Raw genomic sequence first — 25,561 nt, 5'->3', positions numbered from 1 at the left:
AGGTAGGCCCTATAGGCAAGTGTACGACTGACATCATTTACCCACGGCATCTTATCTTTCAGTCCTACTTAAGGTAGAATGCGCCCCGGGGACAGAAATTCGGACTGCCAAACTTTTGCTGCAATTATATTCTGATCTACCACTTAAGGGTTCATTTTAAAGCTCTTAGTGTAAGAAAACTTTTCACCGACTTAGGTATTCGAAAATCGAAAATTTTATTTTTTCTCCATAGAGTTAACACAGGGATGGCGGCCATTTTGAATTTCAAATATCAATAAATCTAGTGAGTAATTTGTTTCTCTAGTACCAAATTTGCACGGTGAACCCCTATTTTTATTCTTGATTTTGAAAGAGAATGATTGAAATATTCCTAGAGGAAACTGAGAGCAAAAGTTTAAGTCTTTCACTTTCGAGGCGCATGCTACTGTAATCATATAGCTAAGGGTAACTGATTCATACTACAGATGTCTCTAGACCAAGTTGAATATTCACATAACAAACATTGTCTCCAAAGCGAGAAACGTGTATACACTAAGCAAGAAGGCCCTCTTGTGGCCCCTCGGTATGGTGTGTTTAAGCTAGTTTCATGTCGTAACATTTCACTTTTGTTTTCATGTAATGTCATCAAAATATAAATAGTCTGCACATGTTCTCTGTTTGAATATTCATTAGAAAAACTGCCTTTCAGTGGTAGCCGCTAACACGAGACCTTTCATTATAGCGGATTGGTTGTTTCACTCTGCGACTTTGTAGAAATTCGTCGAAAAGTTCTTCCCAGAATTAGTCTCATCTCAACTTGCACAAACACTAGCTGTAGGACCAACTGTAATCTTTTATATCCGCGACATAATCCACGTATCCCAGTCAAAGTATTTTCTAAATAGTATTATGAAGTCGGCGGTGATTTGCACGATCTGCCTATGGCTTACGCTTCATCTGGACGTCTTGAAAGCAATGAATTCGAAGTTGTCGGGACAAAGCCAGACTTCTGACGACGGTGAGTAACATTTTAAACTAAAACTAAGTCATCGCTACATGAAGTGTGTAAAAGAGGTTGAAGAGGAGGATTATCAACTGAACCTGTCTGTGAAGTTACAATTTTTGTGGCCGCCGTTTACTCATGGTTCAGAGGAGGGTGGTTTACAAAGCTGGTGGCGGAAAAAATGTTAATTCGCTTGTTCTTCCTTGGGGTATTTTTATTGTCAGCGGGCGAAGACATATTTTGTTCAGCTAGCAATGAGTACAAAGGCCGATGAACAGAAACTTTGCTTGCTAGACAGTTGTTTGCCCGTACTATAGAGACCAAATGGTTATGAACAATATTAATCGTTAATCACGAAAGAGACATTCACGGAAGGGGGTTGCTAACAGTAACGGAATGGCAGTGTCGGGCAAGTTTCATATTGTTAGATGGACATACATATAGACGAAGTAAATAAAGAAAGATTTTTAAAGAGGAATATCACTTCTAAACCTTCTTTCTTCCATGCTCTCAAGCACGTGCAGTCAACATAAACCAGTGCATGCCAGAGATAATCAACAAATTTTGTCTGCTTTCTCTAAAGCTACTGTACACTGAGTCTGGTATGTTTTGTGAGAATACGATTAGGTGAGCAATATTCAACATGACTTAAAAAAGGGGACGGACTTATTATTCAACAAAATACATAATTTGTAAATCCTTAGACACGACACGGATAATATACGGATATGCCGACTCCATTGCAGTTTTCCAGTTAAATAACCCCTGTCATGTAATCTGATCGTACCGTTGTGAATACGTGTTCAGTTTATGCGGAAACGTACAATGCCTTTTGAAATAAAATAAATACAAGAGCGTTTCATAAAATTCAGTCACTGAGGTAATCATGCCAGATTTTTGCCGAAATGTATATTTCAAGATCAAAGACCTAAAGCAATTTTCTCTGTCTATATGTTTTGATATTATCATATACCGTATCGTGTATATCTTAACATCTATTAAGTAGCTTTGCTTTCAAGTCTAGTGGTTTTTCACGCAACCTCAAATGGGGGGGGGGGGGGGGGGGCTCATCTTGACGGTTTCATCAGCATGGAGCTGTTTACATCTTGCTTTGCGTCCCAAGTCACAAGATTAATCATCCAAAAGTGAACGCACAGAAGTACACAACCGAATGTTTACAAGAATCAGTTATGTAAAGATTTAAACCAAATGGTGACATTGTTGTTTACATGGATGCTAGATTTATCATCTATGATGACTGTTCGGCCTTACGATTGATAAGGAACCGGACAGAAATTACAGGGGGGGGGGGTTTGAGGGTCGCCATTTTTCGCTTGAGCACTTTTGAAGGATCATGAAATTCAGCGAATGCATTGGAGAGGGTGATCGTTTTTTGCTTAACTAAAAACAAGGCAAGATATGACCCAAATAACAGCTTGCAGGTCGAAACTTTGTAGAAGAACTACTGTCCATTCAATTCCAAATAGACATTTGTACTTCAAGTAGTTAATAGAAGTATTTATTGTGAATGTGATCTCTAATGGACACTTCGAGTTAAAGTGAGTATTTGTAAAGTTATAAAGCATTCTTTAAAAGGCCAAAAGTCAAATAAGGAATTATAATATGACAATTAAGATGTTTTTGATATTGACAGAGGCACGTAAGGGAGTCGGGTCACTGTTGTTTTTGCGCATGAAACTTTGGGCGGCACTATTTTTCTTGCAAACACTCTTCAAGGATCCCTTATTTTTCATAGAGCGTCATTTTGAACAAACACCTCCCCTGTATTTTCTGTCCTTTCCCTCAATATGTATGCTTAGCAGTAATCATATTGTTTCAGGAAGTAGAATTATAGCATCCACGAAATCCTTGCCATCATGGGGTTACTCACCTGCACGTATTTTGACGTGAGTCATAGTTGCAGTCTAATATTATAATTTTAGTCCAGGACAAATAGACGCTCAAGTGAACCTGAGCAAATGGATGTGGTGCGACATTTGCAATCATTGCAATTTACATATCAGTATCCGTTTCCATTTTACTAATTCCCCACCGTTTAATGAATTGGTCCAAGATACCATTTTTTTGCAATCTAGGAGTCTTCCGGATTGCGTTTACACGAACCCTACATCGGTACACCTACAACGACACTAGATTGATTGAATATATATATATATATATATATATATATATATATATATATATAGGCCTATGTAGAGCGAAAAATTACGGTAGTCACAACATCAACATTTTGACCAAATCATGGTTCAGATACAACCAAATTGTGAAGCACAGGTTTTACACCATCTTTATCTAGCAACAAAGACAGGTCAACTTGACAAGATTTTTAAACGAAAACGACAGTATGTTAATAGTTACTGTTTACAAGAAAAATGCGAGAACCAAGGATTGAAGATTTTGGTTTGTCTTGCAGTATTCAAATTACTTGTGCCACTATTGTGAGAAGTTCACGATTAATGTTTATAAGCAACAAGACTTAAGGTTCAGAAAAGGTCTTCAACTGCTCGGAACAGTAAGTGCACTCTGACACATTGCACATAAAATTTCACTGCTCTGGCATGTTGCTTGAAAAACGAAAGTTCGGGTCAGTAGCAGATCAAGTTGGCGAGCCCCAAGCAGAGCATAGTAAGCATCTCAGTAGACAGTAGAATATAATTCTGTCAGGCCAGGGTTCTTTAACCCTTTGTTTTTCCGACATGCATATATATCTTTTTCTCTTCGACAAACATAAATATCTTCTTTCAATAGGCTGAGTGGATCTCTTCTTCATATCATATAGAAACTTATTTGTCTAGAAGTTTCCGTAATTTTGGTGTAGAACTCCAATCTTACTGTCAAGCGTAACCCTTTGAGCGCTGTAATTTTCTACCACCAAAATTTTAGTGCAAAATTTTACCAATTTTTATGAATTTTTCTGTAATTTTTTGCTAATCTTAGACCAAATGCATATTAAATTTCGTCATCTACAGTTTTTCTCAACATTTTTGCAACACTCTGAGAAAAATTGACTGGGGTTTATTTTATAAAGGGGACAAAAATAGACTTTGGCGCTCAAAGTCAGAAAATGTCCACTTTATTGCAAGGGACTACAGTCTAGAAAAAAATGTAACTCGCGTCCCTATACGTGTGACTGATTCAGTCAGAGCTACATATAGCTTGTATGTGAGTACGTCTATCTAGGAGACTGACCAGTCCTGCATGTTACAATTGAGGACAATACATTCGAATGAAGTAACTCCAATGGAATTGGCGGGCAATTACTAATACGGGGCAGATTCTAATGATTGACTTCAACGTGCGCAGGCGGATTTTATTATTTAGAGTAAGACTTCAATTTTTTGCTCAAACTTTCCTCAAGCAAACTTTCGACCATTCTCTTTCAAAATCAAGAATAAAAATTGGGGTTCACTGTTCACTTGGTACAAGAGAAATAAATTATCCAATATTCACAGTTATTTGAAATCAAAATGACATCTAACCCAGTGTTATCTGTATGGGGGAAACGGCTTTCCCGATTTTCAAAAAAAAAGCTTAACTAAACTTCATTTGCTCCGTAATCTTCAAGATGAATCCCAACAAGTGGAAGACCAAAATAATATTGTAAAAGTTGAGATTACAAATATCTGTCCCTGAGGCGCATTCTACGTAGTTCTACCTTAATACAAAATCAGAACACGACGTTTGACGTTTTAGGGTGCACCTTAGCATACCAAAACTACTGAGAGGTTCAGGACTAAACCAACTGTTGACTAAAACGAGTTCTTTTCTGATCATTCCTTTTTTCTTGTTCGCATCCGAGTTCGTTTCGAGAAATGTAGCTTCTTGCCTGATCACGTTTGCATTTTCTTCAAAAAAACCCGAATTAATTCTTTAATTCAAAATATCGTATCAAATTTCCCAATAACTTTCGAAACATAGAGTTAAAGGATCGTAGTGTAATCACAGTCTCTCCACTCAGGAGTAGAGACTGCACTGACACGCAGATTACAGCCGAGTCTCGCCGTGCCTAATCGGTTGTACACACAAGACAGCGAAATATAAATACCATACACTAAACAAAATCAACTAAGATATGAACGATGGCTGGAGTTGCTTTCCCTTTATTGCATGGGGATTTCTTCTGGTCTTTCCGTTCGTGTATGATCTCCCTGGCCTCTATGTCGCTTTATACACAGTATTGTCCCCAAGCTTTAAACTATCCAGATGTTATAGGTTCACTTGTTTGTTGATGAGTTCCTAATTGAAAGCATTTTTGTGAGTATTACTTTAATATTTTTTGGAAGGATTTCGGCAGGTACCTTTGATCCACGCTAATAAACGAAAATATAAATTACGAATATATAATTACGAATACATATTTGAGTGACACAGAAAATATGGCTTGTTTCGAAGCGTTCAGTTGATTTGCTTTTTTAACCTTTTCAGAAATGTTCTAACCCAATTAATGGTTTCTGTCCGTAGATAAGAAGCAATTCGACAAGGGTGAACTGAAATGTAAGTCATCCAAAGGTGACGTCGTCGACTGGTGGCTCATGTACAAATCCGACGACTTTGAGACCTTCGCCTACTTTGACTCGAACGACAAAGATGACCCGGGCACGCTGGGTGACATGTTAGCCAATGACCCGTCGTCTCCTTTGACAAGAACGTTCTCTCCACTACTGTCGACGGATAAGAGCGAAGTTTCCCATTTCGGCTACACCAATGAACTAAACCGTCTGATAGATAAGTTTCCTATGCGCAAACCTGCTCCGGTATCCAATGGATTTTTAGCCATACGCGGAGAGGGCGCCACCGGTTTCTGGATGGCCCATAACGACCTCTATTTCCCTCCAAGTAAGGACGGACGGGAGATTAGCGACGAGTGGGGCTGGATCAATTCTGCGAGTGACATACAACTCACGTATCTGTGCATTTCCATAGACAGCAAGACAGACCTGAACTCCATACTCAGTTTTCTGGGTCAAATAAATCCGTTTGTCTTTCTCGTACGCCTGGGCAGCTCGCCGACGGAACAATTGACAAGCTTCCTCGAAAGAAGTCACGAAACGAACGGAAACATTTACTCAAACCGAGTTTTTGAAAATTACAAGACGTGTCTGAAATCGATGCCTGGGTCGAACAGAAACTATTCGGAGTGCTTAAAGTCGAATGTGGTAAGTTAAAGTGAAAGCAAAACAAGTCTCGAAAACGTATTTTAAGACTTGTTAAAGTCAAATTTTAAAATCTATTGAGAATATTAGATGTGTATGTGAATTTGAAAATTTTATTTTTATCTAGAAACGTGCACAGAATTGGGGGAGGTGTCATCATTAAATTTCAAATTATTAGTGCATCTGAGATGTCCAACAATTTGCATCACGCGAACTACTCGTATTTCTGATTTTTGTCAGCGAAAGTTTGATTTCCGAACTAAGAGTAACTTAAGACTAAGAGGGCTTGTAATTGAATCTTTGAACGAAGACCAGTGGAAACACAAAGCATTTAATTTTCACAAAGGATTGTAAATTTGCTTCATGAGTTAGTAATCTTCTCACACATATAGACCCTCCTATACCTGCTCTTCTGTTGTCAACGTTGCTGTGATATCTGCCTCGAAGACGGCAAGTTGTATTGCAATGGGAATAGACACGCAACTTCATTTTGGGAATGGCTAGAGTTGTGATTAGGTTTTGGTGTCTGTAGATAGCAAGATTATATCGTTATTAGGACTGAACATGTTTACCGAATAATGATGGCCTATGGGAGCAAAAAAAGTAAACCGTTCCAGCCGTTCGATTGCAGTCCTAAGATATGTGTAAGACCCGCTGCTGGGCATTCTGTAGTATCATTATAAATATATTTTCGCGGCATGATCCAAGATGACGGCGATAGCGGGGCGACAATTCATTCTATTTCATTTTTAAATAGAAAGTCATGTCGATTTGTTATATGGTAAGATGCAACATGGCTGCCTGGCTTGGGCCGTAAATTAATAGATTTAGGCAGACAGGGTAGAGTGACGTTTCTCAGAATAACATAGCATGCAAAGGTTATGGCGACTGCGGTGAAAGAAAGTTGCACGTACGTATAATAAACTTCAAGAAGACAATATTTTTACCGGAACGGCATGATATGATTTTGAGGCGAGTGTATCAACTGACAACTCGATTGGCGTTTAAATCAACAGATAAAAGGTGGAAGTTCGCATGGCTTTACATTGTTGAGTAGAAACAAGGCCACAGTCGGTGCCATATGTCTCGATGTCCGTAAAAACCAGACGTTGCAACTCCGAAAATCTCTTTTACCGCCTTTCCGAAACTTCCTTAGCATCTTCGCCGTGGTTGGACAGGGGTCGATCACCGCGGGATGGGTATGTCTTGGCGACCTTGAAAATGAAATGCTTCTGGAGGATAAAAACAACACCGAATCGATTGTTTATCAGTCGAGCGACACGGCATCGTATGAGGGTCCTTTGGACGCAGGGTCACCCCACCAGCTACCGGAGGAATTTTCTGAAGAGAGGTTAGACTTTGTTATGCAGAAGCCCATCAACTCATTGAAGAGTACCCACCATGAAATCTACGGAGGAGTAAGTGGCGGCTTAATTTGCTTTAAACACAAAGAATTGTGGGGCGAGCTCGTAGTTGACGAACTGTTCATGGAGGGCGACTGTGAAAACTCGCTGGGTGAAATGCAATGGCAAGGCGCACTGAGACGGAGCGGCGATGAACAAGACAAAGGGCAGGGGCTACCTTCAAAATACAGAGAGAAACAGGAGTCAGAGAAGAAGAAAAGAACTACAAAGGTTGTAGAAGATGAAAACAAACGCGAAAGAAAAATGGAGAAGTCGAAAGTCAGTAAGACAAATTCAACAAAACTAGGTAGGTGTATGTATGTATGTATGTATGTATGTATGTATGTATGTATGTATGTATGTATGTATGTATGTATGTATGTATGTATGTATGTATGTATGTATGTCTGTGTGTGTGTGTATGTATGTATGTATGTATGTATGTATGTATGTATGTATGTATGTATGTATGTATGTATGTATGTATGTATGTATGTATGTATGTATGTATGTATGTATGTATGTATGTATGTACGTATGTAGGCCCCCCTGTATAGCTGTGTATGTAGCTGTGTATGTATATATGTATTCATGCATACATGTATATGTACGTTACTTTGGAAAATGTACTTTGATTATGAAATTGACCATTTTAAACTCAATTTCTACCCAAATACGAACGTTTCCCTTTCCATATATACAACATCGAATCATTTCCTTCTCCGTTTCAGGAAAACCATTTGGAAAGCAACCTGCAAACTGTCGCGTCCTTGGTGACAAACCGGCAACCGATAGCCTTCCTGACGGCAATCAGACAGATTGCATGGACGATGGTCGTAATGGGACGACTGAAAACCGTGAGACAGAAATACCTTGTTATGCTTTCCACTGCGATGAATTCCTAGAGGATTATGCATGGTTGCTGTGGAGACCGCCCATGGAACCCAGAGAACTTGTCGTGGATGTCTATGAGTACAATCGCAGGGATGAGTTGAAAGCTAAGAAAAAGATGGAGAGAAAATTGACTTTTGAGATCACTGAAGGCGGTACGGAAATAAAACCTGCAGAGATACGTCATAATTACGACATCAGGATCTATACAAACCAATCTAAGATTCCGTTTAAAATTGCCGATTCTTTCCGAGACAAAGCCGAAGGTCGCCAGTTCAAGGAGGAATACATGGGTTTGTTGATAGGAAAGTTGCGGGGTGGACGGTAAGCTGTGTGTTGTCTTTTTTGCCTTCTCTCTTTGTTTTGCACTTTTTTCGTCTACAGGTCAAGAGGAACCACTTGGAAAACAAATATGTAAGCTTAGGTGTGCACTTCTGGTACATCTGTTGATGGTTATTCGATCGTCATGGTGAATGTGACGTCAATGATATAGGTCAAATGTTAATCCTTGGAAACTTTTTTCTTGTTTACGTTAGAATGCCCCTCGGGACAGATTTTCCGACTCAATCAATTTTTGACAATTGTTGTGGTCTCATTCTGAAGCTCTGGGAGTAAATAAAGTTTCCATAATTTCATTTTTGTGAAAAGCGAAAATCGAAATTTCACCCATAGCAGTGCCACCAATAGACTTGGTTCAAGTCTGTGATTTGTGAATGTTTGAGTGGAGTGAACGCAATGATTTGTATTCTGCTTTCATGTGAAACGCGCGTGTGAGTGGATGCGATGAGTAGGGTGAACGCGATGAGTGGAGTGAACGCTATACAGCGGGGTTTCACCCGGAATCACACTCACGCGCGCGTTTCACATGAAAGCAGAATACAAATCATTGCGTTCACTCCACTCAAACATTCACAAATCACCGACTTGAACCAAGTCTATGCCACCAACAAGCAGCGGTTGAATGTGACCAGATTGTTATCCGTATAAGCTTGTATTTGTTTCTTGGATGTGGTTAATTGTTTGTTTACATTGTTTGTTTACCTTGAATGATATCGTTTATTTTACCTGTTTTGAGGGGGTGTAAACGTGTGATATTCTAACCAAACAATTTTGACTTGTGAATACAAATCACACTTTGTGGTACCGTAACTGAGTCTGTCTGCCAATTTTTTTCCCGATGTTGTAACAATGAGACAGTGGCTTCAACTTTGAATTCTCGATTTATATTTAAGCTTCGAAAATCCATCGTCCGCGAACAGTATAAGTAGATGCCAATGTGTGTCTGTGGGTGACCGAATGAATGTTTTGCTTTGATCTTATTCATAAGTCAGTGTTAGAAGTAATTTAAGGTAGAAAGCTCCTCGGGGACAGACATTCGGACTGTCGAACTTTTACAATTCTCTTCTGATATACCACATGTGGGGGTTCATTTTAAAGCTCTTGGTGAAAGAAAAACTTTCACTGGCTTAGTTTTTCAAAATTCGAAAAGTTTTATTTTCTTCCATAGAGTTAACACAGGGATGGCGGCCATTTTGAATTTCTAATATAGGTAAATCTCGGGTAATTTGTTCTCTAGTATCAAAATTTGCACGGTGACCCCTATTTTTATTCTTGATTTTGAAAGAGAGTGATTGAAAGATGTTTTTAGGAAAGTTAGAGCAAAAGTTTAAATCTTTCACTTTCGAGGCGCATACTACCTTAACAGACACGAAACAATGAAAATGTTCCGGTTCCACAATTATAAAAGTAGTCTTCCGATACCAAGTTGACCAAACACACACACAATGTAACAATGTCAAGTCCATTATCAACTATTTTGATATTAACTCACGTCTCTCTTAGAGACATGCCGTGGAAAATCCAGTACAAGTTCGATATAACATTTAAAGGAAATGAGAGCAACAGCACTGACGAAGAGAGAGCGATAACCATAACAAGCGTCATGAGCATGAGAAAACACCGTGAAAAAATGCGAAATCCTGGACAACTGGAGAAGGGGTTCTCGATGTGCGTGGACTGGTGTCCCTTGGCGTCTTGCAAATACAACCTGTATCTCCGGGGAGACGACGATGGGGCGACACAGCACAAGTCGTGTAACATACCAGGCAAGCATGTTTATCATTGGCTTTCTTCATACGTTACGCGTAATACAGACTACACAGGACTATATTCTTCCTTATATTTCCATTAATTTAGGCCTACCCCAGTTGCATTGAATCGTGGAAATTGGGAGTGTTTGTCCCCGTTTTGCGACAATGTCCGGTATCTACGTGTATTTTTTAGTCTTCGTCTCATATTGAGAGTCTGTGCAAGTCATGGCGCCACACTCACCGTCAAACGACTCAAATGTTGGAGCTTTTTCTTTTTCTTTACTTTTACTGTTTTTGTAACGGTATATTATCTTGCTCTGATTCTAAAATCATGTTGAAACGCCTTGTATTTTATAAACATATCTCAAAACAGCATGTATGCAAATTGACCACCGCTTTTCACTCTGGAGTGGGATTCCTACACGATGTATACACTGCGTTACATTTGCAAGGCTAATGCCAGTTTATTGCAACAAACTTAGAGAAAACAATATAATTGGTTGATGAAGCAAATATATACAAAAGAAGAGGAAAAGCTATTTCTTTCAAGTTTTGAACCTTTCTTCTACAGGAATAGGTTTTTCCGAACACCACGTCATCAGAAGGCTGGAGGGAAGAGCTGATCAGCTGAAATGTACTCCCGAAAAGTTCAGCAACCTTGAATGTGTGGTTTACCAAGACACAGAATCAACGTGTAAGACTGACTCTCCAGTTGGAGAAGATGACATTGCTTTGGTTCCGTTGGATGAGATCTACGGTGAGCGTTTTCTAGGAAGCTTATTTAGCGAGAGTTAATACCAATGATGTTTCAAAAACGAAAACTTAGACTTGAAGAAAATATCAGCGAAATGATAATGTGATACAATTTAGGTAACGTTCCTTATGTACGAATAGGGACAATCATTATGAGAATGGAACAACATACTAGACAAAAAATATTAACTAGTGTTTTGGGTTTTTTTAACTATCATTACAGATGTCGGCGATCTTGATGAAGGTGTCTTACTGAGAGTGTATTATACATTTTGTCGAGGAAATATCATAAACAGCCTGTTTTATGGATCGTACATTAGGACTACAACTGACATAAGTCTAGAGGATGGTGAGTTCTTATGAGTTTTCATTTCAGTACCTACAAGAGGAAAGAAAGATGTTTGACACAAATGTATCTTTTCAAGGCATACAATTCATCTCAAAAACGGCCATACGATACATAACAGGCTGTATCCGCTTATTTGCGAACTCAATAAGCGATGGAATGCGACTCACTACGGACGGATATTCCAATTGTCAATTTCTTACAATACTTTGTCGTGTGTTGCTTGCGTTTAATCAATTTGAAGATTAAGACTATTATAATGAAGTTTTTACCGTTTTTTTTTGTAAAAACATACCTTTTTTTTCCTTCAAGTATAACTTTGTATTTTCAAATATCGGTAAATTTAAGGAAATGTGTTTCTCTTGTACCAAAGTTGCACCGTGACTTCCTATTTTTATCATTCATTATAAAAGAAAATGGTTTGAATATTCGTTCACGGAGAAAATTAGAGCAAAAGTCTAAATTTTTCTGTTTGCACCATGTATCCCTGCAAAATTATTCTGATAACTGCATATTGTTGATACAGACACGAGCAAACAACGCAGTGGGAACTGGGCACAAACAATTGTCAGTTGTGATATCATACATACTCAAGTGTAAATTTTGTTGAAAGAAAATAATTTTCAAAAAGTTGATGAATATCTCTGAAGTGGAAGAAAACATTACCATCTGCCAAATAGATATGTAAATAGAAGTGCTGCATCATGAAGGTCCCCTAGGACACTGTCCTATGTGACATACAGAAACAGAAACACAGACACACATTTGTGAATTACGAGGGAAATATAAATATTTATGACATAATTGTTTGGATAGGGAAGTCGAATGTTAATTAAATATGGGCCTCGAAAGTGTAAGACTTAAACCTTTGCTCAAACTTTCCTCAATTAAACGTTCGAGAATTCTCTCACCAAAGCAAGAATAAAATCAGCGGTAACCGTGCAAAATTTTCGAAAACCTAAACTGGTAAAAACTTTTCTTTCAGCAAGAGCTTTAAAACGAACCCCGCAAATGGTAAATCAGAAGAGAATTTATAACATTTGAAAGTCCAAATTTCTGTCCCCGAGGTGCGTTTTACCTTAATTACCCATCGAAATGATGTGTAATTATCATAATATTTGCATTCTCAGTAATACACATTATCATGCACTTTGCATAAGTAAATTCTAAGGTGTCGCGCTTCATGCACTCGATGCCTTCCCCGAATATACTTATACATTGCTTTTTGTGGAAAACGAATTATTTCGGCAACAGTGTTCGTTGTGTATCGTTTTAAGTCCAGAACAACCCTTTTCAGCTATTTCCCTCTTTGTTTCCACAATATATAGATAACAACGGAAGTATCATATCATACTTTCGACTCCGAAGAAATTTTTCATGTCAATTCTTAATGTCTTAGAGAAATGTCGCAATTGGGTAATGTTATAATCCTTTTATCCACTGCTTTCGAATTTTGCTTTTATCTGAAACAGATAACAATCCGAATAGACGCCGACGTGCAGTCTATGAAGACGGAGGGCAGTCCCCAAATGAATGTAATAAGTTCTTCGCTGGAAATCAGTGGGCTCCAAGTGTCGAAGATGATGGTCAGAAAGTTCGCATCTGCCAAACATGTTACGTGTCGAATACAGATCGAGATGATTACAAATTCTGCTATGCAACACTTTACAATACGAAATATCGGTGAGTTTGGTACGCCTTTGACCTATCATAAGCGTAGTTTTTGGGACGGAGATCGTGACCCTTAGTGCTCCTTTTTTATTAAAGTTTCCATGTTATACAATTCTATTCTATGCTTAATTAGGTGGCATATTGAAGATTGAATTAAAGCGTTTTTCCGAGCACGGTCAACGTTGAGGCTTTCAGAGTAGTCTGATGGAAACAAGATTCTTGTGAGCCTTATAGATATATTTTTGAAACTTAACATTATTGCGAATCCTCGTGATCAAAGAGGCACGTATACAAGTTTTTATATTCCTATCGCAAAATATTTCCCCGTGGGATCAAATTTGCGGTCATATTGGCTGTCATCTTGGATTATCATAATAGGCATCGTACAGAGACAAGTGACCCAATTTTTCTGCAAAACCTTGGTTTGAGGAATTGACAGTTCTTTTCTTTAAAATCATAAACATAGATTCTAAGTAGTGTGTCATCATAAATTCATATTGTCCCTTGTACTTAAGATTCGGCCAGGATGAAATCATCTGATTCTCATTGTCTATATTATAAACCTCTCTGATTTGCTGATACCAGCAATCTTGGCGGGCATCTTGGATATTTGTAAAAAAACACATATCTTATGTAGTTACTGTAGCTATTGTATGGCGAGATTTGACCCAGTATTTCTGCATAAGTTTGGCATGAGCAATCGACTATAAGACAGTTGTTTTTAGGAGTCAAACTATAATGCACAAAAATAGAAGTATGTACAAAACAATAAAACGCGATACTTTATGATCATCTTGTAAAGTTTCTTCTTTGGATACAATGATCACCATAATGTGAGAAGCCAATCACTAATTTAGATCAATCAGACCGGGCATCTTGGATATTTTTGACAAAAATCACATTTTTATCACAAACCTACCTCATCTGATTACAGGATTCCGGAGTACAGTGCATACACTTCATTGCGTGAAAATGTCCTCAATGCCAAGCCTCGTAAAAGACCTGACAATTGGAATAACTATGAAATTGGTGAGCGATTCAATCTTATATTCTCTTTTTAAAGAATACTTTCCTGTAGGCACTAATGAAGTAAGATGCCTAATCAACGAAATGGAAGATTAAACGAATGCCAGACGACTCATGATCTTCTATACAAACAATTTTTGAACAAAATAGTTGCCTAGCACTACTAGTGTTCTAGTTCAAGACAAAGTGCTCAGTTACAACATATTTGTTTCGAGCCAGTACCGTTTGCAAAGACATCAAGGGCACGGGCCTTATCAATTTCTTCATCACGTGATTTGTGCTAGCAAATTTCTTTAAAAAATAAACCCTTTCTGATGGAGAAATTCACTTTGCACGACAGCTTCAGAGGTACAGAGCTTTCATTTCAAAGGGAACTGAATAATTAGATGTCCGCATGACGTTGGACATGGATTAGGCTCAATGATCGCGCAATTAATAATTTCCTTCAAAATAAATTAATTATGTTGTCTTCTCATGGTATTTTCACCACAAGCGTTGCGGCATGTCTATTGGGTGACCTCTTCTGTAAACCCCTTACATACACAGATCAATCCATCCATCCATCCATCCGTCTGTCCTCCGTCCGTCCGCCCGTCCATACATGCATACATACATACATACATACATACATGCATACATACATACATACATACATACATACATACATACATACATACATACATACATACATACATACATACATACATACATACATACATACATACATACATGCATGCATGCATGCATGCATGCATGCATGCATACATACATACATACATACATACATACATACATACATACATACATACATACATACACACACACACACACACACACACACACATACATACATACATACATACATACATACATACATACATACATACATACATACATACATACATACATACATACATACATACACCACACACACACACACACACACACACACACATACATACATACATACATACATACATACATACATACATACATACATACATACATACATACATACATACATGCATGCATGCATACATACATACATACATACATACATACATACATACATACATACATACATACATACATACATACATACATACAGACACACACACACACACATACATACATACATACATACATACATACATACATACATACATACATACATACATACATACATACATACATACATACATACATACATACATACATACATACATACATACATACATACAGACACACATACATACATACATACATACATACATACATACATACATACATACATACATACATATGCATGCATGCATGCATGCATGCATGCATGCATACATACATACATACAACATACATACATACATACATACATACATACATACATACATACATACATTATTTTTCGACTTTCTTCCTCATTCGTAATGATATAGAATTATATTACCATGCCCTGTCCGTTGCATTTTAATTGGTCGAGCTGAACCATGTGACCGACCACTAATACTCAATAATGGTTTGTTTATGTACTCGTGAATATGAATAATATCTTAAACATCGTAACTTTTCAGCTAAAACGTAAATTTTAATTTGTACAAAGGTCATGATCGATCACAAAATAAAATGCAACACTTGTGGGCCAAGTGTAGACACTTTTTTGAAAAATCTCAGAATTTGCAAAAGTTTTACAGCGCGCACTACCCGACAGAACTGGGGCCGCATTGTCGTTCGCATGGGAAATTTTCGTAAGTTTTGACGGTTTCTGGGGTTCGTTGAAAATATAATGGAAATAACAGACTCCGCGCTGACCATTAACGTTTATTTATGGGCGCCAAAATTAACGGGCTCGGCAAGCCTCGCCCGTTAATTTTTGGCTTTCCTCTCGCTCTTGCCCATAAGGGACTGGTCAGTTTCTTCGGCCTGGGGGGGGGGGGGGCGGTGGATTATTTTTTGCCGACGTCAAAAAGTGGCTGACCCCCCCTATTCCAAATTTTGAAAACAGGGTGACCCCCCCCCTATTCCAAATTTCTAAAACAGGGTGACCCCCCCCCGGGCGCGACAAAGGTAAAACAAAAGATGGACATAAATTATATATATATATATATATATATATATATATATATATATATATATATATATATATATATATATATATATATATATTATATACATTTTGTGTGTATATATATATATATATATATATATATATATATATATATATTATATTTTACATTTTACATATATTTATATTTTAAATAGTCATTCTATGTTTTAGTGAAATTGTTGACATGTCAGTTGTAAGATAGGAATTTCAAAGTGTCAATCTTAAAGTTTAAATACAGTACATTTTGAATGAGCTGTATTTTGAATGAGCTGTGAATGTATTTCACACTTTCTCTGCTTAACCAGATGTCCTGAACTGTTGTACAGAAATGGATGTCAATCATTAATATCAAAGAGGAAAAAGCAGTGAATCAAAAACTTTGATGGGTGTTAAGACTTGCCAACCATCCAATTAAATCTACTGAGGAGCCATAGAGAGCTTTTTAGCCAAATCTGATGTGTACAGTGTCTGAGAGGACCTTTTCTTGTGTAACATTGAAACCATAAAAGCACAGCTAATAATGACAAAAACTGCCTTTTTTAACTGTTATTTTGTTCATAAAAAAGCATCTTTCTACAGAAAACCTATGAAACAAAGGAAAATAATTGCATCAATGAGAAGGAAAGATATCTTGTCATTTTTCTATCTCTAAAATAAGTCACTGTATCAAATATATATTGTGAAATATTTGTGCATGTTGCTTTCTCATACTGAATTCTCACAGAGAGAACAGAAAAGTATCAGGAATTTGTCATCCTTTTCATATGAAATGCAGATTTCATAATGGTACACTTTCACTTAGCAAACATCAAGATATCTCTGAAAGTATGGCGCCCGAAGGGCGCGCCAAAAAATATGAAACATCCTGATATCTCTGATATATATGCCTTGTATATTAAAGTCATGCACCTGAAGGGCATGCTGAAAGATGTATGATATATTAAAGTAATGAGCTTGAAGAGCATGCTGAAAAATATTGAACATACAGATATCTCTGATGTATGTATGCTTGATATGTTAAAGTTGGGCGTGCTGAAAAATATGACTGATTATTAAAGTTACGCGCCCGAAGGGCGCGCCGAAAAATTCAACTGAATGATGAATTTTGTGGCTGACACTAGCATTTTAGGCAATGATGAGCCTGTGTCAAAATTCAAAAACACACTGACCCCCCCTATTGGGCATTTCAAAAACATGGTGACCCCCCTATCACCAAAGTCAAAAACAGGGTGACCCCCCCCCCCCATGAATCCACCGCCCCCCCCAGGCTGAAGAAACTGACCAGTCCCTAAATAGCCTAAACGTTAATGGTCAGCGCGTCGCCCGTTATTTCTATATTTGTGATCGGTACATGGTTCAGGTCGACCAATTAAAATGCAACGGACAGGGCATGGTAATATAATGACCAACAGTATTTAGCAGATGGTACCTGTAAAGCGAACACAGAGTCGATATCTTTGTTTATTACACCTCACTCATTCAGCGTGCACTGCCATTGGTTAAACACGACGCACGTGACATGTAAAAGAACGTGATGATGCCCTCTGCGAATGTGATGATGCCCTCTGCGAACTTGATGATGCCCTCTGCATTTGATATTACATGGATGACGTCATTTTACTTACTGCGCATCCTTTCTGCGCAAAACAAATTGTCGTTCGCTTGTTGTACTTTGCAGTTGGCAACATATGGCCGTGAAATGTCATGCAGAGCTGTCACCGGCACAGTTAGACGATATTTTGATGCAAGTAAACAGCAAACGAATGAAAATGGCAACAAGGAATGCAATTTTAGTGTGCAGCGACTATGCAAGCAACAAATTTGGATACGTCACCGAGGAGATCGGCAAACTTTAGCGGCAACCCTAGCTAGACACTGACAACATTTTACGCTGAGGTCTGGACTCAGAAGGCGAACTGTACTCGAAGAAAGCTTTGTGTTTTGTTTCTTTGCTTGTTTGCTTGTTCGGTGTAATAAAAATAATAACACACGAAAGCTAGGGCAATATCACGATTTTTTGCCTGCCCTCGGGCTGGTGGTCATGATCGAAATACTGATGATGCCCTCGCCTACGGCTCGGGCATCATCAGTATTTCGATCATGACCCCCATCCCTTTGGCAGGCAATAAATCGTGATATTGCCCTCGCTCTCATGTGTTATTATTTAATTAGCGCCACTGCCATGACTGTTACAACTTAATAATCTCCTCCTTTCCATAGGTTTATGCAAAGATGATAATGATAAACCCGTTTACAAGGGCGAAAACCGATGTAAAAACATTGGACGTGTTATGATAAACGATCTAAGAGGAAATGGAATGTTCGCCAGTTTCAATTGCGATCTTAAAGTATCGGACGATGAATGTGGAGGTAAGATTTAAAGTCTGCTTCAAGTTGTGGGCGGTAAAGAATTCGACGCGCAAAGCTTTCCCGAAACCTACTTAAATACCCTTGTGATCTTGTTGCTAAAGTTGCCATCTGCCAACTTGTATGGCTTCGTAGTGTTTTCTCTGAACTGCTTCACATAATAATCAACGCTAACCTTATAGCGAGCGCAGCGAGAGCGGCCTAAGGCCGCTCGCGAAGCGAGCATTAAGACTAATGCGTGTACAAGAAATTTAGAATGGAATCTCTATATACCTACGAGTTTGAAAAGAGAGCACAGTTCCATGGAGGCGGCCATTTTGAATACTTTTACACGGATTGCGTGAAATTAAAGATATCAGCTACCACAAAAACTACTCGACAATGTGTATTGCCGATAAAAGAATCTCTCTGTTCCAAAGAAAGTGTGAAATTTGTTTCAAAATGACTATTTTCGATCACTTTTGAAGGCCCGGATCGGTCATCACTAGGCGCCGCCATTTAAACAAGCCTACTCTCGCGAGAACGAACGGTAAACTCACGCGAGAATAGCGTTGATCGCGATTCCGGGTTTGTTACTAAATATAGCTGCACGCGCGCGACTTTCGGACAAATATGCTGAAATTCGGACAAATTTTGTCGTTGTATGCGCGGCTGTTGTTGCAGCTTTTAGTCTCAGTCATCAATTCATACGAATAATTGTGACGCTAAATAGCCATTCTAACACCCGCAGGTTTATTTTCGTCGTTTATGCGGAAAATGCGGACAAATGTTTATTTATGCATATTAATGAGAGAGAACAGTGACGTCATTTGCGATCAGCGCTATTAAAAATAGTGTGCTGAGAGCTACCGACGGGAATATCAAGTACGTGTTTTACATTAGACTGCCTCTGTTCCCGCCCCTGTTTAATACAATAAACTGATCGGAATCATATAATTTACCAGTTTTAAATTATTTTCGTTAGTGAACTTGGCATTTCCGAGTTAGATTGCTATAAATATTATTCTAGAAAACAATTGACAACAATTCAACCTCAACGAGTCAATGGCTAAGTTATGAATCATGCATCAAACACAGAAATTAGCATGCTATTGCCTGAAAAAATTAATGACGATATACTACGCTGCGCTCGCTCTCAGGTCAGACCTGTTACATATTAGAAATTATGTCAGGGTCTTGCAATCAGGAATGTGATTAGCGGAGCGTGTCTTGAAGGTGTTACTAGTGAGGCCTACGTAGACCTCGTGTTGAGATTTTGACCTTGACACTCCTGGCTTGCTTTCAACGGACATGAAGACTCATCCAGGCATTTACAAACTGTTGATCGATCTTTACGCTGGTTTCAGGCGATAAACCTAGTACTAGTCGCGCCAGCGGCTTACTGACTACGCATGCGCATATTTATAATATACTATTCGAGTAACCGGAAGTGTACCTTTCTTTCGCGGGCGCCGCCATGTTTTTTTGAGTGCTTGTAAATAAACAAATTCGAAACGTGCTCGCTATTATTTTATAACATCCCATTAATAAAATATATCTTTTTTATTAGCGAGTAATTACTATTATCCACCCTGTCGCTGATACAAAATATCGTTACTATCACGCCTAAAATATAGAAGAAGTGAGAAAACTGTCGTGCATATGAACGAGAACATTTGCAAAGAATGCTGGGATTGAATCTTAGAAAGGCGCCCTCTGTGTCAAAATTTGCCCGTTTTTAGAAGTAGCGCTGGTTTTCAGCTTACAATATCGGAAGTTGGGCTGTACAGTTACTATTGCAAAGTTAATGATGGCACAATACACACAATAGGTAGTAATCATGGTCAAAATTGCCAATTTATGTCAAACTTTTTTACACATAACAGAAAATCTATACCTACAGGGTCTGACATCGTGTACGTGAACTGTCATCAGAGTGTAAAACGGTCATACTTGTACAAACGTATATAGAAAGTAACAATTAATTCCATTTTATCCTTTATGATTACTAATCATGAATCGATACAAATAACATTTTTAATCTCAACGCCTGGCGCGACACTAAGGGCTGAGCCCTATATAATATTATAAGATTTGGTTATATGCAGATCATATTCTCGATGCAACTGTGTCTCACATTAATTACGTTTCTATTGATGATCTTCTGTACTTTAGACCTTCTTGGGATGTGTTGATCGACAAGTCGAAAGAATTGCTGGTCGATGTTAGTTTACATGGTTTTATTGAAAAGGGGTTGAACCACGTCACAAACTGTATTTTATCTCGTATTTCTAACAAGTATGCCAATGCGGTAATTGAAAATTACTTGCTATAAAGGCTTGCAGATGGTCAACTCGGAATACAGTAAAATTCCCGGCTTCCATAGGGGACATCTGAACCCATTTGCTATCAACCAATATGACGAAGAGGAAGGTGATGCGACCTTCACTCTGACCAATGCTGCACCGCAACGAAAAGAGTTCAACAGCGGTCCTTGGATGAGAAACGAAAGGAAAATACTGGACTACATGAAGTATATGGCTTCATCCTCTAAGGTGTATATTTTAACTGGCGTCAAAGGGCGTGACAAGATTGTAGAAACTTCCTATGGGTAAGTAATGGAATAGTTTGATGACAAAACTCCAGCATGATTTTGTGCAAAACAATTACACTTCTCAATTGTCAAAAAATGATAGCATTGTATCTGCACTGTCTCGTCGCGAGTAAAACAATTATATGACATTACATTGGTTTTGGAAAAGTAATGAATATATCACGAAATTCACAGTTATTTGGAACTTAGTATGTATCACAGACCCTCCAATGGGGAGAAAGAGAGAATCCGTATACTGTGTATTCGTAAAATTTATGACAATCCTTTCAAGTGTGCTTAAAGAAAACAAGGCAAGTTTTCTAATGTCTTGTTTGATCATGACGAATTCTGATTGAAGATGAAATCCATAAGGATCAAATATACTCACGACATGCACAGGTAGTAATAATCTCGACATTTTGACTTCGATTCGATAAAAGAATGGTGCCTATCTTCACTGAATCAGTGGCAAAATTGGAGATCCGCTCTTCCGATGGTAAATCAGTTATTCTTCAATACTCTTGAGGTACGAACTTTAAATAGTGACAATTTATCGAATATTGGCTTTATGAGCATTAAAGTGTTTTGTCCGAATGTTCTTTTCACATATAGAAATTTGGTAATCCCAGAGTATTTTTGGACTGTGCTTTGCGATCCTGGCAAGGGAAACTCTGGGGGGCGTTTTATAGCATATAGTGGATCAAATAAGGAAAACGTCGAAAACAGCAATCGAATAGAGATGTTCGATTCCTTGGACATGTTCCAAAAGTGGTTGTATGGAGAAAATAGTGGAAAGGAAGTTTTCCCCGGTTCCAAAATTTGCAAGACAGCTAAATATGTCGACATGAATACTATTCCAAATACAGACCCCTCGCAAGACCGACCAAAGAAGAGAGTCAGAATTGACGGCAGCACAGAACAACATACCGGATACGCAAGGTCTGCAAAACGACAGGCAAATTAATGCATGAACAAATGCAAAGTTGTTCAACGTGTTAATTTTTCTAATGGTGAAAGCTTATTGCAGAAACTTCTTGAATATTTTAATGTCCAATTTAACAGACAAAATCCCAATGTCTTCGGCGCTTACGGTCCCAAGGCAAACTTGCCTTGTGGATGTGATGAAACAAAATGGCTAGTTCGTCTGCAGTGGTCAGCGAATTCAAAGGCATTCCGTAAGATTACCCTAACAAGGGTAAATGAATGCAAATAATGTTTGGATCCAAACCCAACAACGAGTAGGACATCTAATTATATACAAGAGCGTTATACTTTTGAAAAATGGACCAACTAAACCCTTCCTTTTTAAACATTCAATTGTTATTAATAATGTTACAGACTATCACGAAATTATGACCTGACATGGAGAATGACACTTGTCAAAACTTTCAAACTTTCCAAACAATTTGTATACTGACTCAAGCGTATTTTGTTTAAACTCTACTGAGGTTTTGATACTTTGTCCGTATTTCCGCTACACTTCCGCTACTTATGTTGTCCATGGACGTTTGCAATTATGCTTAAATTTGATTTCAATTTACAGATGTCATAATACGGTGAATTATTGGATCAAAACTTACGAAATAATGTAGCCACTGACTTTCCGTTTGTTTCAAAACATTGCACGCTGTCATAGTAATGACTCACATACTCAAAGAAAACGAAAGTGCGACTTTAAGCTTTATTTGTACATTTTTATATCGTGTAACCAAACAATAACACATTAGGCAAGCTTCCTCTCAACTCTAAATTTGCATATTGCTGCTGTCACACTGGACTCATGGTATTTTAACTGTCTTAAATTCAATATCAATGGTTTCAAAATAGTTCTCAAATATATTTTTTTCCCAAAAATACGTTATCTCACAAAATAGTGTGAAATTCAAAAATGTATATATTGTGTACATTGATATGTAATCCTCATTAGAAAGAATTCATGGTGAACTTAAAGCGGAGCGCATTAATCCCCTGCTTCTAGATATTTGTGATGAATTATTGAGATTAGAGAATGATCAACAAATGCTATGATGAACTCTCCATAATATACTTAATAGTTTGACTGACAATATTTACTTAAATTCACCTGGAACTTGCAAAAGGTGCAAAAATATGATGAATGAGCTCGAGTATTGCGTTGTTTATTTCTCTGAACAAATGCAAAGTTGTTCGACATGTTAATTTTTTTTTTCAAAATGGTTAGATCTTATTGCGAAATTCTTTAATATTTCAATTCAAAAGATGAAATTCAAACGTCTTCGACGCTTATGGTCGCACGGCAAACTTCCCTTATGGGTGTGATGAAACAAAATGGCTAGTTCGTCTGCAGTGGTCAGCAAATTCGAAGGCATTCCATCAGAGATCGCCCGAACACGAGGCTAAACTTCATGAAAGCAGGGGATTTTAAATGTTGCACTCGCCTTTAAGTCTATGTTCAACTGTATTTTCATTTTGAATCTTGTTACAAGCAGTGTCAGAAAATTTCAAATTCGGTCAACGTAGCATGGATTAAAGTTAATAAAAAGAATCGGATTGCAAACGATTACACTCCATTAACAGAATGCCTTGTGTATGTAGTTGATGCGACGTTTGTCCCAGTTTGTGAGTGATTTCTTTTTTCTTCTGTCAATTCATTCTCGATCCTTCAGATCTCTGAGGTCCGAACGGGACAAAATGAGTACATGTAGATACCCCCGGTGTAAGAAAATCTTATCCAAAAATTCCTTCAATCGTCTTCAAAATCAAATTCGTACTCATTGCCTTAACCATGCTTGTTTGATCGGATACAGCCACGATTTGACTTGCCAAAGCTTGACTGATAGACACGTCTCTATCGTACCCTAAGAATTTGTGGCAAAGTAACTGACAGCATGTCCCTTTTGATTGACGTCCATTGAAATAAAAAAGTGAGAAAGTCAGTGAAAATTACTTGAATTCTTCGTCATGTAAATTTTTGTTACTCTGAACCAGGTGTAAAAGTGATAACTTGCAAATATGCATATAAATATATACACCACTCCACTTTCCAGCTCATTTGAAGGTCAATACACTCCGACAAAGTTGAGTTACACGAAATCAACATTTTCCATGCACCATGCATTACTTCAGTGAGGTACAGCCAATCCCGATTATCTACAGCAAATTACTAAAATACGTACATATTAAAATTCATCAAATATGTGAGAAGGAAAAGTTTTGACAATGTGCGACTCGGTTGCTCAAAAATTGCAATAACAACGATCTGAGATGCCCACGAGTATAAGTTATCAATCTCCCCATTTGTGGCAAGCGCTCACACAGATTACTAGTAATATCTTCAAATGTTTAGAGTAATTTGAAAAATGCGTTTAGTACCACTGAATAAGATCAATATTGTAAAGGGGTTACATCAGGTAATTTCTCCAAAGTAAATACTTTTAATATATCCCGAATATTTATCCTCTTCCAATTATATTTTTTGGTAAAAAAGGAAAATAAAAGATGTGCTGTTACTAAAGACAAGCACATGAAAAGTCAACATATCAAACCCCTAAAGCTGAAAGACACTTGTGAGTTTACTGTTGGTTAAATATACCATATGTGATTGGTTTGCTATGACATTACTATATGTTTGCTAAGCTAAGTAAAACAAGGCTTTCACAAAGCTAAAATGTACTTTAAAAGTTTGCGATGAGACTGAGACTAAGACTGGACTAGGTGAGGCCTCGAGGGCGCTCTTCGACCCCAGTAGGATCCTGACTTGGTTGAAGGTAAGGTACAAGACTATGCCCACACTGAAAAATTTACAATTGTACATAATCCTAGGGAGTCCAGATGATTCAAAAAGCTTTGGAGGCCCCATCCTAAGAAGCCTCGATTGTTTTCATAATGAAGACTGAGGGCCAGGGTTCTTAAGATGTACCGGTGGTAACCTGTTCATCTCATGGTGATCGATGTTGCCTGAACCACGCTTTCAATATTGTCTTTGCCCTCTTGATAGCAAAATGCGAGAGTGTTGCCTTCTACCCTCTCTTTTGTGGTCATCACCGTTAGTTTTCGTCGTAGCAGTCTCAGAACTTGCTTGCATCAATTTTCTCATCCTCTTCTGAGATGGCGTTTTCGATCTTCGCGTCGCCCCTACAGTGGAAATCAAGATTGGAGACGTCAGATTAAGAGTTGATCACTAGATTTCGCCAGGAATCGTAA

At 38.0% G+C, this 25,561-nt stretch overlaps 2 protein-coding genes across 3 annotated transcripts in view; one reads left to right on the top strand and one right to left on the bottom strand.

The window, feature by feature from the left end:
* The first annotated feature begins 667 nt into the window (after positions 1-667).
* LOC139115318 (uncharacterized) lies at positions 668-23,918 on the top strand. Its single transcript, XM_070677340.1, has 12 exons — positions 668-997; positions 5,465-6,159; positions 7,173-7,866; positions 8,291-8,774; positions 10,293-10,555; positions 11,112-11,297; positions 11,517-11,642; positions 13,112-13,322; positions 14,245-14,339; positions 18,661-18,810; positions 21,124-21,397; positions 21,992-23,918. Exons 1-12 carry the CDS (start codon positions 889-891, stop codon positions 22,341-22,343), a joined length of 3,639 nt encoding a protein of 1,212 aa, XP_070533441.1. The 5' UTR covers positions 668-888; the 3' UTR covers positions 22,344-23,918.
* The window catches only part of LOC139115320 (RYamide receptor-like), a 90,931-nt gene continuing 88,412 nt past the window's right edge, over positions 23,043-25,561 (bottom strand). For both annotated transcript variants that reach the window (XM_070677344.1, XM_070677342.1), the window contains one exon: positions 23,043-25,492. In XM_070677344.1, coding sequence (XP_070533445.1) covers positions 25,426-25,492 — 67 coding nt within the window. In that variant the 3' untranslated portion in view covers positions 23,043-25,425. The remainder of the gene's footprint in view (positions 25,493-25,561) is intronic.

This window comes from Ptychodera flava, chromosome 17 (assembly GCF_041260155.1).
Source record: "Ptychodera flava strain L36383 chromosome 17, AS_Pfla_20210202, whole genome shotgun sequence".
NCBI lineage: Eukaryota > Metazoa > Hemichordata > Enteropneusta > Ptychoderidae > Ptychodera > Ptychodera flava.
Note: the sequence above shows the minus strand (reverse complement) of the source record. Positions and strands in the feature narration are given on the sequence as shown.

What these genes read in the sequence shown, in the direction of transcription:
- LOC139115318 (XM_070677340.1), top strand. Translation starts at nt 889, where the DNA reads ATGAAGTCGGCGGTGATTTGCACGATCTGCCTATGGCTTACGCTTCAT. An exon ending in AAGCCAGACTTCTGACGACG is followed by an intron (nt 998 to 5,464) that starts GTGAGTAACATT and finishes TTCTGTCCGTAG; the next exon opens with ATAAGAAGCAATTCGACAAG. An exon ending in GACAAATTCAACAAAACTAG is followed by an intron (nt 7,867 to 8,290) that starts GTAGGTGTATGT and finishes TCTCCGTTTCAG; the next exon opens with GAAAACCATTTGGAAAGCAA.